Source organism: Plectropomus leopardus, chromosome 5 (assembly GCF_026936395.1).
Source record: "Plectropomus leopardus strain MGB_pleo_1.0 chromosome 5, ASM2693639v1, whole genome shotgun sequence".
Taxonomy (NCBI): Eukaryota; Metazoa; Chordata; class Actinopteri; order Perciformes; family Serranidae; genus Plectropomus; species Plectropomus leopardus.
This window is the reverse complement of record NC_142180.1, coordinates 34,018,686-34,031,076: the sequence shown is the minus strand read 5'-3', so window position 1 is coordinate 34,031,076 and position 12,391 is coordinate 34,018,686. Positions and strand designations below refer to the sequence as shown.

At 39.3% G+C, this 12,391-nt stretch overlaps 1 protein-coding gene across 1 annotated transcript; it reads right to left on the bottom strand.

The window, feature by feature from the left end:
- Positions 1–866: 866 nt before the first annotated feature.
- On the bottom strand, positions 867–10,788 carry tomm70 (translocase of outer mitochondrial membrane 70). Its single transcript, XM_042483992.2, has 12 exons — positions 10,442–10,788; positions 8,220–8,393; positions 6,325–6,451; positions 6,122–6,231; positions 5,877–6,025; positions 4,969–5,176; positions 4,098–4,232; positions 3,881–3,988; positions 3,649–3,765; positions 3,458–3,555; positions 2,676–2,798; positions 867–2,587 (listed from the first exon to the last, which is right to left on the bottom strand). The coding sequence occupies exons 1-12, from the start codon at positions 10,673–10,675 to the stop codon at positions 2,434–2,436; spliced, it is 1,737 nt and encodes a 578-aa protein (XP_042339926.1). The 5' UTR covers positions 10,676–10,788; the 3' UTR covers positions 867–2,433.
- Positions 10,789–12,391: the final 1,603 nt, after the last annotated feature.

The window sequence follows — 12,391 nt, the reverse complement described above, 5'->3', positions numbered from 1 at the left end:
TAGGAAAAAAGTTTAAGAAAACTACACTAAGATGAGCAAAAAGTTAAAAAAAAAAGAATACAATTAAACAAAAAAATTAAAAAATAAAAACAATAAAATTAGTTGAAAAGGTATTCTAAAAAACAAATGATGTACAATCATTTTAATTAATTTTCAGTTATTTTAACTATAGTTGTCTGAACACTTTCCCTAGCTTTTTTATTTATTTTTTTACCATTTTTTTCTTGCAAAAAATGAGTGTTATTAAAAGGCACTGAAGCGTCTCAGTGCCTTTTCTCATGTTTTTTTTAATTAAATAATGCCTTTTCCTTTGTTTTTTGAATGAAATAAAACCTGCTCAGGGTTCGAAGGTTTAAATACTTGTGAAGGATGTCTGAACGCTGCACAAAAGAGGTATAACATTCCAGGTTTCAAAGGATTAAAGAGTAGGAGATTTTGGATGATGTGACACTGAGGCGAGACCACTGCTGGAGACCAGGAAAAGTAGGTATTTTTCAATTAAGAATTTCCAGCCGTGCTTGTAGAGACAAAAGCAGGTATTTTACCCGAACCTCACAAAACCACAGCATCGTCACACATAAAAAAAGCTGTAAAATTCAACATATCTCCTACATTATAACATACAAATGTGCAATGCCAACATTCATTCTGACAAATGTGCTGAATTAAAAGCCCCTTTTAAGAGTGAAATACTGTTTTTTTTTGTTAAGCAAGAGAAGTAAACAAATCAAAAAAAACAAAAAAAAAACAGTCTTGATGCATGGCATGAAAACTGTGACAAAGTTCCAGATTTCAGTCAATACAGAAAGACTGAGTTGCAGAATGTGATGATTTATAGTCTAAAATAAACTTGCAGTTGAAGTTCATTCCAGGAATTATAACTTTATTAGGATTCATATTCTCTTTCACTTTGGTCACCATACATATCAGTATAATTTCTATTAAACAGCCAAAATTTTTGTGGATATCGGCAGGTCATCTGCTGATGGTTGCATCGATTTCTCAAAGGTAAACTCATTTGTAAGTTTTAAGAAAAGATGATTTTTGCGGAGGAGTCGTCCTCAGCAGCTGCAGCTGGAATGCATGACTTGGTTCTTTGGCATTACCACACATTTAATGAAATTTAGCCAAAACTGCTGAAAGTGTTAAAGCACACAAACATTCAGCAGTGTTGGCTCACTTTATTTTTTTACAGACTACAGTATAGATGCTACTTGAGAACCAAATCTTGCACTGGACCAAGAGATTCTCGGGGCTGCATGTGGTTCGGAAACAATAAGGCTCGGTTTGTGAGAATATAATTTGATAAGGACAGAAAAAATAAAACCACTGTCTTCGGGTTACTCTGTCAAAAGATGCAATGTAGCATGAAAAATAAACATTTTACAATAAAATAGAAAAGAAACCATGTTTCTCAATTTAAGTTGAGCTAAGAAAAAACGCTGAATATCCAATCCCTTGTGACATCGTCTGACACTAGAGGCAATTAAAAAATAACATTTTCAAAAAAACTAAATACATTAAGTTGTGAAGTTTTTCTAATCAAAAATGTTTTTGCCCAAAGTCTCTTATATATTATGGTTGAAGTTCTCCTAGTGTTCAAGACAGCACGAGCATTGCATTTACATTTATTTATAAAGTGAACATGCTGCACAAAGTATATATATATAAAAAAAAACAGGCAATCCCATCTTTAAAAAAAAAAACAAACGAACTTGAGGATGCTAAACTAACCTCTCTGTAGCCCCGTATCCATGGGATCAGATTCCAGCATTACAAACACAGACATTACACATTTGACTATAATTTTAATCTTGCATTTGGAACTGATAGTGTATGTTACACATGAAAGGAGCTGAAAAAAACCCAAACACTTTAGATCTGCATAAATTAACAAGTGAGCAGTCCATTAGAACTATGTAAAGCTCTCACAGTATTTTCTGTAGATTTAAAAGAGTCACGAAAGCCGTAATGTCGGGAATTGTTTCAAGAGACTGCAGTTCACTTACATTTCACATAGTTACTATAAATTCAGACAGGAATACATGGCCTTTCATGTATGTTTTTCTCTCTAGACGACACTATCTTTTGTTTTATTCTGAGCCATAAAAAGGGTTGATGATGACTGAATAAAGTGTCAGCAATGGGCTGTCTCCGATAAGAGCCCCCACCCACCGTCCCCCGATAGCAAACCACCAAAACAACTAGAGGAGCGCAGCCTCGGCTTCATTGTGAATAGCAATCCTTCTTTCAGCGAGAACAAACCACCCTTTTAAAGTGATGTAAACACGGTGTAAATATTCAGGGTTCTTCCTTTCATTATCCAGTACTCTTTTTTTTTCAACAAATCAAAAGCTAAGTCAGACAGTTGCATTTTAACACGGTTAGGTTCAGCAATGAAGACTGAGATTGGCGATCGGTTGGCATAAGACGTTACAGTGTCGGAGGTTTCAGCCCGTACTTCCTCGCCACTTCAGTCTGGGCGTACGCTGCGTCACATAACGAGTACAAATGGGCCATCTCCATCTCGGACTTGGCCAGGTTAATTGCCTTGTTGAACATTTCTATCGCCTTGTCCAGATTTCCCCTGAAAAGAAAACGCTCTGGTTATTTCAAGCTCTTCTAAAACACTATGATCTATGTGATTCGTGGAATGAGTCGAACTGTTAACTCACCGTTGGACTTCAATGGTTCCCATGGTTTCATAGGCAAAATCACATTTGTTGTCGATTTCAATTGCCTTACTGATGAGCTCTAGACCCAAGTCAAGGTCCTGCTTCCACTGAAGCTGTAACAAACTGGAAACAAACATTGAACATTTAGTGACAGGAATAATTTACATGCACGAATAAGATGTTATTTTAAAGCCACTCGAAGCTAAAATCTACAATAGCACTCAAAACATGTAATTTAGGGTCCACGTTTCAATCCAAATTCAAAATATTGTCGCTTAAGTTTTGTGAACTTCACTGCTTTTGGGGTTTGAATTGGTCTTGGTCATGTTTGGATTTCTTTTTTTTATAGGATTTGCATAGTTTAAGTTTAAGTTAGATTTAAAACTTTTTAATGTCAATTTGAATTAAATTCAAGGTGAGTTTTCTTGTCGATTTTGTATTTCTCAATTCCCGTGTCGCCCTTTTTGCATAAAACACACTGAGCCTTGTATGCATCGCCTTGTATCGGTTTCAACAATGCCTCTAAATCTCAGATAAATAAAACATTAACTCAAAACGAGGGAGATGTCAACCGAAAACATGATCTGCCACAACTTAACAGTCAGGAAAAATGGTCTTAACAGCACAATAAGATGTTTTTGAACAATGTTTCCTAATTATTGTGAATGTAGTCTTTCACTCAGGTTTTTGCAGATATTTGAGGAGACACTTTTGTCTATTTCTACTATGCCATGTTTCCAGTGGCTTCAACAATATGCCTACATAAAGGGAAAAATGCCTACCCCTTGTGGACATATGTGGTAGCATTGTCTGGTTCCAGTTCAATACATTTGTCGTACATCTCGTCTGCTTTCCCAAACTGCTGCTGATCAGTCAAAGCCTGAAAATGCACACAGATAAAGAAGACTTAAAGCTGCTATTTTCTGTCTGAATTACATATCCAGCCACCTACTGATGTGTAAATATTCTGTACCTGAGCATAGAGAGCGTAGCCCTCGGCACACTTGGGGAACCTCCTGATAACGTCCTCGAAGCCGTCCATGGCTGTCTGCACTTGTGACGGGTTGTTTCCAGTGTATGCTTGTCTGTACTGAAGGACACAAGAAAAAGAAACTCAACTGCTGAACTTGAATTGTAGCATCCATTATCGTCCTGTATATGTTAGGTAAAAGCACTCTTTAAATGATCTGTAGTGGATTACTTACAAGAGCGAAGCATTTCTGAGCCTGGGCGAGAGCAGAGTCGGGCCTGAGCAGGATGCACTCATCAAAGTCTCCCACCGCCTCGTCCACCTGGTCCAGCAGGATTTTCAGCTGAGAGGGAATACATATTTTAGAGGAGGCACTGTAGCATGCTTCAAGACACCTCTGACAATAACTGAGCAGTTTAACTGATGATAAAGAAATTCAACTACACTCCTACCTGACCCCTGTGGTGATAGACATCAGGGTTGCATGTGTCAATCTCGGCTGCCATGTTGAAATCTTGTGTGGAGAGCATGGGCTGCTGCTGCTGCATGTACATGCTTCCCCGCTTGATCAGAGCGTTTGCTCGTAGCTGTTAAAATTAGAAAATAGTACAAAGAAAGAGAGGCTGTCAGGTTGTAGCTTTCCAAGTGTTTCATAACGGACCTCTTTATTTATGGAGACAATTCATGCGATAAACTGTGAGAAAATGCATGCACCGATATTAAGTCTATTCCAGTGTTTTTCACTCTGTCCCTTTTGTGTTTCTCAGTATTTATATCAATCTATTCCCAACATTGGTGTCTTGCACAGTACATTTAATCAAATCCAAAGCATTTGCACTGCATGGTACAGCGCAGCTCTACTCAACTTAACTTGACTCACTCTTTTTTTCTTCATTAGAAAAAAGTTGTGGTACCTTTTACTTTACCACTTCAGATGAGGATTCAAGCACGCTGAGCAGACCGCTTTTTTTTTTTTTTTTTAATAACACAAACCACAAACACCACAGCGTACACTACACTGTGAAATTGACAAAGTGCAGACATTTCTCTGTTTGGTTGCAAAGATGATGTCATGGCAGTTTAATGTGGCAATGCTACGACAATCAGCTGAGAATGCTGCCTACACTGAGGGGATGCAAGCCGCAGTAGGAAACAAAATAGAGAAAAGCACCAAAAATGAGCTGAATAGAATCAAACCATGCAAAGGAAATGTGGCAATAAATTTTGGCAGTCCCTTAAAGTCTTACTAATTCACTATCCCAGCAGCTGAACTGCCCTGGCATAATCAACTAAGAACAGACAAATAAAATAAACAGTCCAAACCTTCACATTGGCGTCCTGCATGTTGATTACTCGGTCCAAATCAGGCTGAGCAGCAGTAGCGTTACCAATCAGCAGGTAAAATGTGGCGCGCAGCAGCAGGGCCTCTGCAGTGTATCGGCCACCGGACTCAATCTCCTTGGTGCATTCACTGATGATTTTGTCGTAGTTCTCCTCCTCCATGTACTGCTTTGCCTTCAGGTAGCCGGAGCTAAAGAGGAGAGAAAACAGATAAGGAAAAGTTTAATCTACCTGGTGGTAGATCATACTTTTTAAGAGCTCTGAGGTGAGATGAGATGCTGTAGTGTTAGCCCACTATCTATTAATTATTTTCTAACCACTGGTTACCATTATTTCAAGTATTTTAAAAAGAGAAGACAGTTTGGTGCGTTGGCCATCCTCAAAAAAAAAAGAAAAAAAAAGAAAAAGGTTGTACAGATGCAAGATGCAGTATGTACACAAACAGCAGGGGCTGTGTAGAGTCATAGCAGACATGTGAAAGTACTGGTGGTGCTTTTCATCATCAATCTCTCGCATTGGCAGCCAAGAAACACGTTATCCCAATTGTTCTGACGGGCTTTATTTAGAGGCCTCGCACGCCACCAACATTGTCGCTGCTGTCACCTTCTCTGCCTTGATCTCAGCATTAACATGACAGTAACCTCCTCAAGTGTTGTTATGTCCGTTGTTTGCATCCCACACATCCAGTAGTTGTACACGGCCTGAGCTCTCTCATGTGCCCTCTAGAGGTATCCCCCAGTAACAGACATCACGTATAGTCAAGTATATACAGAAAAGCTCATGAGGCAGCCAGACACAGTCGGATTCGTACGCAAAAAAAAGTTAGACAGCAAATATATCTCCGGCCTAAATGTACCAATTAAATTGATACTGAGCAAGGACTGTCTAACCTTTCAGTGACCTCGGCTGCCTCGCCCTCCTTGTCCTTGTCTTCGTCTTTCTTCTCCCCTTTCTGCAGCGGCTGTGAGATGATGTCGTCAGTGAACGAGCTAAAGTAGGATTTGATGAACTGAGGAGAAGGCATCATCGGCTCACGGTTCTACGGGAGAGGGGTTTAAAGAAAGAGAATGAGTTTACTGTGACAATTCAGGGAAATAAAAACTAATCAAACTCTAAAAAAAAAAAAGGCAAGTACCTTGTATTTCTCTTTGGCCTTCTCTTTTCCCAGCTGTTTCAGCACCTTGTCTGCCAGCAGCATGCTCTGTTGGTTCTGGAAGGCTTCGAGGATACACACCGCTGTGACGTCTGGAGGATACACAGAGAACAAACAGACTTTCAGTAACTGTCACATTTTAAGTTAAATTTGTAAAAGAACAGAAAGAAAGTGGAGTGCCTGACCTTCTAGGCACTCCTTCTTGTTGTCTAGTTTTTCCAGAGCTTTAGCCCGCCTGAACAGAGCCTTGACATAACGTGGATTCATTTCCACAGCCTGACAGCAGTCCTGGACCACTTCTGTCCATTTCATCTGAAATAACAGTCACAGGCTGGTTATCTTCCAAAACATATGTGCATCTGAATATACAGACATGCAGACACAGACGCGTATGTTTGGAAGTGGACCTAGAAACCTACAGCATAGTGAAACTGATGTGTGAAGACCGACATATAACACCAGTCTCTAAAACAGAAACAGCATCTGTAGCAAAGTTTCAATATGACACTTGTAGTTGAGGAGCTAAAGTAAGACATTATGACGCTGTATTAAGCATTGTGCAGAAAACCTTCAGTCAAACATGAGGGTATAAAGATTTGACAAGATTTGATGGTTTACAGAGAATCACATCGACCAGAGTAACTAATGTTAGATGCAGGGGCATGCAATCTCTTCTTGCTCTAAAGAGACAGATCTGATTTTTTTAAGTAGGGTTGTATGAGGTGCTTATCCATGGTCAGTATTACTGGGCGAGATGGGCTGAAAATTACATTTCTCTATTTTTAGGCTATATCTCGATAGACAATATATATATCGATATTTTTGATTCTCCTAAAAGCACTTCATTAATGCTAGGACTGAGAGACAGAATCTAACTTTTTGTTTTTAACCAAATACCCTCTTTGATGTGACAATATTGTAGGAATAACTATTGGTACTTAAAATATGACCACAATTTCACATCAATAATGTAGATATAATGACCAAATGGGTAAAGGCAAGTATTAAAACAACTCTCTGATAAGCTGAGAAGTATTTCACTTTACTGTAATGCAACCATTAAAATCTGGGAAAAAAACACTATTTATTCCATATCCCAATATAATAATAACCAATATGTAAGACCAGTGATGCACAATAATGCACAAGCGAGACAGACACCGGCAGAGAATGACAGTGGAGCGGACACCGGCGGAGACACCAGCGGAGACACTGGCGAAGAATGAGAGCGGAGTGGACATTAAGAGACACAAGGGAGACACCGCCGGAGAATGAGAGTGGAGTGGAGAGAAGCCAGCAGGAGTACCCACAAAGAAGCTAAGCAATGTACTGCTGTGAAAGGGGGCAGCAGCAAAATGTATTTTAGCGTCCTAAAAAATAAATCGATAAATAAATGAATATCAGTTTAAATGTATGGTATAGTTAAGATTAGGGTTGCAATGGTGTGGTAGTGGAAGTTTTGTTTCAGACAATACAACTGTTTCACGATATCACAGTATTGCACAATTATTATTGTCCCTTACAATGAACCCTTAAAGAATGAAAACAAAGGCGTTTTATTCACTTGAACAAATGTTTCATTATAAAACAGACTTGAGAGCCTTTTTTGGAAATATGTGTAAAACGTCTGACAGGCAGTTGAGGAGAATAGGATATGTGCGTGCGCCGGTGAGATTCTTTTTCTTTTTCTTTTCTTCAATACCATAGATAAGCAAATATACATGGCATGATAAAAGTCAATTTTCATATTATGGTATACAGTTTCCGCTCCGCTCTCATTCTCTGGCGGCGTGCTGAGTGCCATATACTGTATGTAATACACTGACTATGGATAAGTACATTATACAAGCGCACTTTAAAAAGTCTGAACTCTCCTCAAGTTGTGAAAAGGAGTTAGCAAAAAGTATTGACCTTGAAGGCTTTTCAACTCTGAATACAGCTACAATGTTGTATTTTGTTAATTTCTGCAAAAGAATCAATGTAAAATCAATGCCACACTGTCATAACAGCAAGAGACAGGTGTTTTTCCGAGGACATTCAACAACAATCTCTGCACAGATTAAACAAAGGTGGTGCCAACCTGTTGCTCGTAGGCTGCTGCTCTGTTCTGGTAAAATGTCGACAGATCAGTCTTTTGGTCTGAGGGGCAGAGAGCAATGGCCTCTGTGTAGCACTGGATGGCGTTCTCATACTTGCCAGCCTTGAAGTACTTGTTGCCCTTGTTCTTTGCTGCTTGGGCCCGATCCAACGGGCTCTGAATGGGGGGGAAGAGAGAGAGAGAGAGAGAGAGAGAGAGAGAGAGAGAGAGAGAGAAGGCAACAGTTATTGATTAAATGATGTCCCCTGTGACTCGGTGGACTGGTTTAAGGATTTCGGGGCCTAAAGACAGTTTTCTACATCATTAAAGATCCCTTAGCATCTTACAAAGTGCCCTGCAATTGAACTGTGGGTTTGTATCAAGGATTTAATGCCATCAAATTGACAATATTCCTAAAAATTTGGGTGGCTGTGGCTCGGGAGGTGGAGCAGTTGCTCATTAATCACAAGGTTTGAGATTTTGTAAAACACTTTCTCTGTAAAGGTAAAAAAAAAAAAGTGCTATATAAAAGCAGTCCATTTACAAAGTAAACTGGGAAGAAAGGGGAGGCTAATCTATGCTTTCACTTAAAGTCTGTCAGAACGGCGTCTTGTCAGAAAGGGCTGGAGTCAAGCCAATTCAACTTATTTTGGAAGCACCAAACACAACCACCTAAGCTTGAATGTGTATGATTGTATTTCTTATTTTACTGTTCAGAACAGCACTGTTGTAATATGTGTGCAATTTTTAATTATTCCCATGTGCAACGAATGGATGTATTTGTTGTTGCAAACTTTGCTGTTTTCATGGATCATATTTCAAGGCTTTTCCATGATTTTCCAAGGAACCAACAACAAAAGTTGATGAAAATTTACAACATGTGATGAGTAATTAGGGATGCAAAATAATATCAGCATGTCATTGGTATCAGCAGATGTTGGCTTTTAAGGGAAATATCAGTATTGGTACACATGTGGATTTATGACGATATCATAAACCTGTCTTTTTAAACAAAGTGAGTATGTACAATACATCAACCCTAACTTTAAGTATTTTCTTATTTTGTGGAGTAAATTACATACATTAAAAGCACTGGGTTACATGTAAGAGTATGCATAGTATTACGTTACTTTCACTACAGAAGAGATTTAATGATCACTGAAATTAGGTGGGAAAAAAAGTGGATAAAACGATATCTGTATCTGTCAAATGACTTTTTATACATCAGCATAGCGGATATCAGAAAGAAAAACACTATCGTGCATCCTTAAAAAATTCCTTTTGCAAAACTATCAATGATTTTCACTAATTCCATAACTTTCCCAGGCTTAGGAATTTTGAAATTCCATGACTTTTCCAGGTTTTCCATGGCCGTGAGAGTGACAAGGTGTCCCTTCTTTTTCCACACTGTTGAGATAACGTTAGCTAGCATGGCCAAAAACATTACAGTCACAAAGCTGTGATTAAGAGTTTATGCCACTTTGCTGTTTTCATGCTCTTGCCACTTTGTTGATTTCACGTGCCATTTTCCAAGGCCTTTCCATAACTTTTCAAGTAGTCCGGACAGCATGCTGATTTCACAAAACGGAAAACACTTGATGATCACCAACATTAGGCGGAAAAGTGGATAAAACGATATCTATATTGGTATACGACTTCGTATATATCCGGGGGAGGAGGGGGTTACAATATTCTGCAGTGATTTTTACAAATTCTTGACTTTCCAAGGCCTGGAAAACGAGAACGTGAAATTACATGACTTCTCCAGGTTTTCCGTGGCCGTGGGAGTGACAAGGTGTCCCTTATTTTTCCACACTTAAGGTGGCAACCCTCTCTCAGTTGAGATAACGTTAGCTAGCATGGCCGAAACACTACAGTTAAGCAGCCTCGCTGGAGTTGTAACGTCTTGCTAAATTAGTTCCACTTGCGCTTTAACGACTAATTTACTAGCTGTTAAACATTTGTAACGGCGCCGGTTAACCTAACTGCTCTAATAGCTTACGGGAGCTAGCTGCTAATCCAGCACCGTTGAACCGGCTGCTGTCGGCCTTGCTCTCGTGCAGGTAGCTGTCAGTGTCAGTAACGTTTGGTGTCCTTGACGGCACTTTAACAGCAACGGCGCGTTTAGTGAGTAAAATGAGCGCCGCGCACTGAGGCGGATCCTGTTAACGTGTGAAATGCTACATTAGCGGTACCGGAGGCCCGGTGTCCGCAGGTGTCGTTACCATGTTCTCCTGCTCTCGGCTGGCTCGAGCTGCGCCGTCTTGGCCCTGCACGGGGCTCGCGCTGCCTTCTGGTGTTTTCCGCTCCCCGGTCCCCTTCTTCTCCTTCGTCCGGCTCCGGTTCCACAGGTAAACCGCGCCGACCCCCAGCACTATGGGAGTCCCGACTAACAACGCCAGCTGCCAGCGGGGTAGCCCGGTCCCGGACTGCGGCTCGACTGGCTTAGAGGCAGCCATGATCTACAACCGAGAGGCAGTTAGCAGCCAGTAACGTTACTACACAGCGTGAGCGCGAGCGCTGCTTCTTCTTCCCGTGCTCCGCGAGGTCACAGCGACACCGAGGAATCATGGGATACTGGCGAAGGAGCCACGGGGCTGTGTGTAGTTGTAGTACGACCGTAGCATATTGTAGTCCAAACAGGATATCAGAGCGGTTTTAAAATGTAAGGTGTTACAGACCTGCCTGTTTAAAAAAGTGATAGGCTCAATTAATAAAGTATTTATTTATAAAGTATTTTAAGTACTGCATGAAGGCAATTCAGGGCTAAGTGGATATATTTGATTACCTTTTGATTAATAATAAATGTTTTAACCCTTTAGCGCCAGGATCAACATCAGTTTTCTTGTGCTGCGTTCAGAAGCTTTTCACATTTAAACCTCTGAAGGGGGAAAAGATAATGAGCATCTTGTCAAGAAATATCCCGCGAATTTAAACAACAACAAAAAACGTGTAAAAGGTGAAAAAACTGGGAAAATTCTCATAATTATATATTTTAATATATATTGTTTATGTATATATTTTATATAATTGTATGTTTAAAATTATGTCACATAAATGTATATTTTTAAGGCCATTCTCTGGTTATTTTTTTTGTGTGTGTTAATTTCAAATAACTGGCTTGTAACTTTTTACTAATTTCTTGTAAAAAAAAATATTTATGCATAAATAAATAAACAAATAAATCTAATTTTCTCGACTTTCTGGTAAACAACAATTTGAGCTGAAATAAAAATTGTGCCAAAGTTATAATAATTATTCACTTTATCTGCGTGCAGGTTGACTCCAGCCACTAGGTGGCATTGTTGCTGACTCTCCCTCTGAACCACTCTTGCTCAGACATCCTCACTTGAATAATAATTGCTGCGTGTATATTGTGCATGTTCTCGTTCTTTACGAAAATACTTTGTAGAAAATGCTTATTATTGATAGAAATACTGCTGAAATTCAGTCTAATAGTTTCCAACAGTGAAGGATATTTTCCTTTTTTAAATTGCACATGTTTTCCAGACTCAAAACCAATGCCCTACATTCTGTCAGGATCAGTGTTGATTTATCATTTCAGTTGGAGTGTATTTGTGTCTTTGCCAGGTTCAGTCTCCTCTGCGTCCCATTTCAGAGCTCTGTGCTGGTCTGTGTGGACGGCTCTGCAGCCTGACTGCTCAATTTGTGCCCAAGGACATCTGTCCTCAAACAGAGATCAGCAATGAACAGTTTCCAAAGTCAACTGTATTTGGCTGGTTAGAGAAGAGCCTATGTTATGAAGAGAAACACAGACTCCTGATAGGACAACTGTTCCCTCATGAGGGGAAAATGCAGACTGTCTGGCACATCATGTTCTCTTTTGGATTTGCACTAAAATAAAAAGTGGCGTTTTTGTTCTTAATAAACATATTTTTTTAAATTTATGAATTAGGAATGAAAGATGTAGAAATTGTGTACTTTTTAATAATAATAATAATAACTTTATTTATGTAGCGCCTTTAACAGAGTTTACAAAGTCCTTTGACAAAGCAAAGCAGAAATGGGGTACACAGACGGCGATACAAAAACAGAAAACCAAACAGTCCTATTAAAAACAAGGGTAGAGTTAGGATAAAGTTAAAACCAGATGACAAATAATGCAAGATGCAGGATACATGATGTCAGTATAAAATAATATAAAGAAATATATC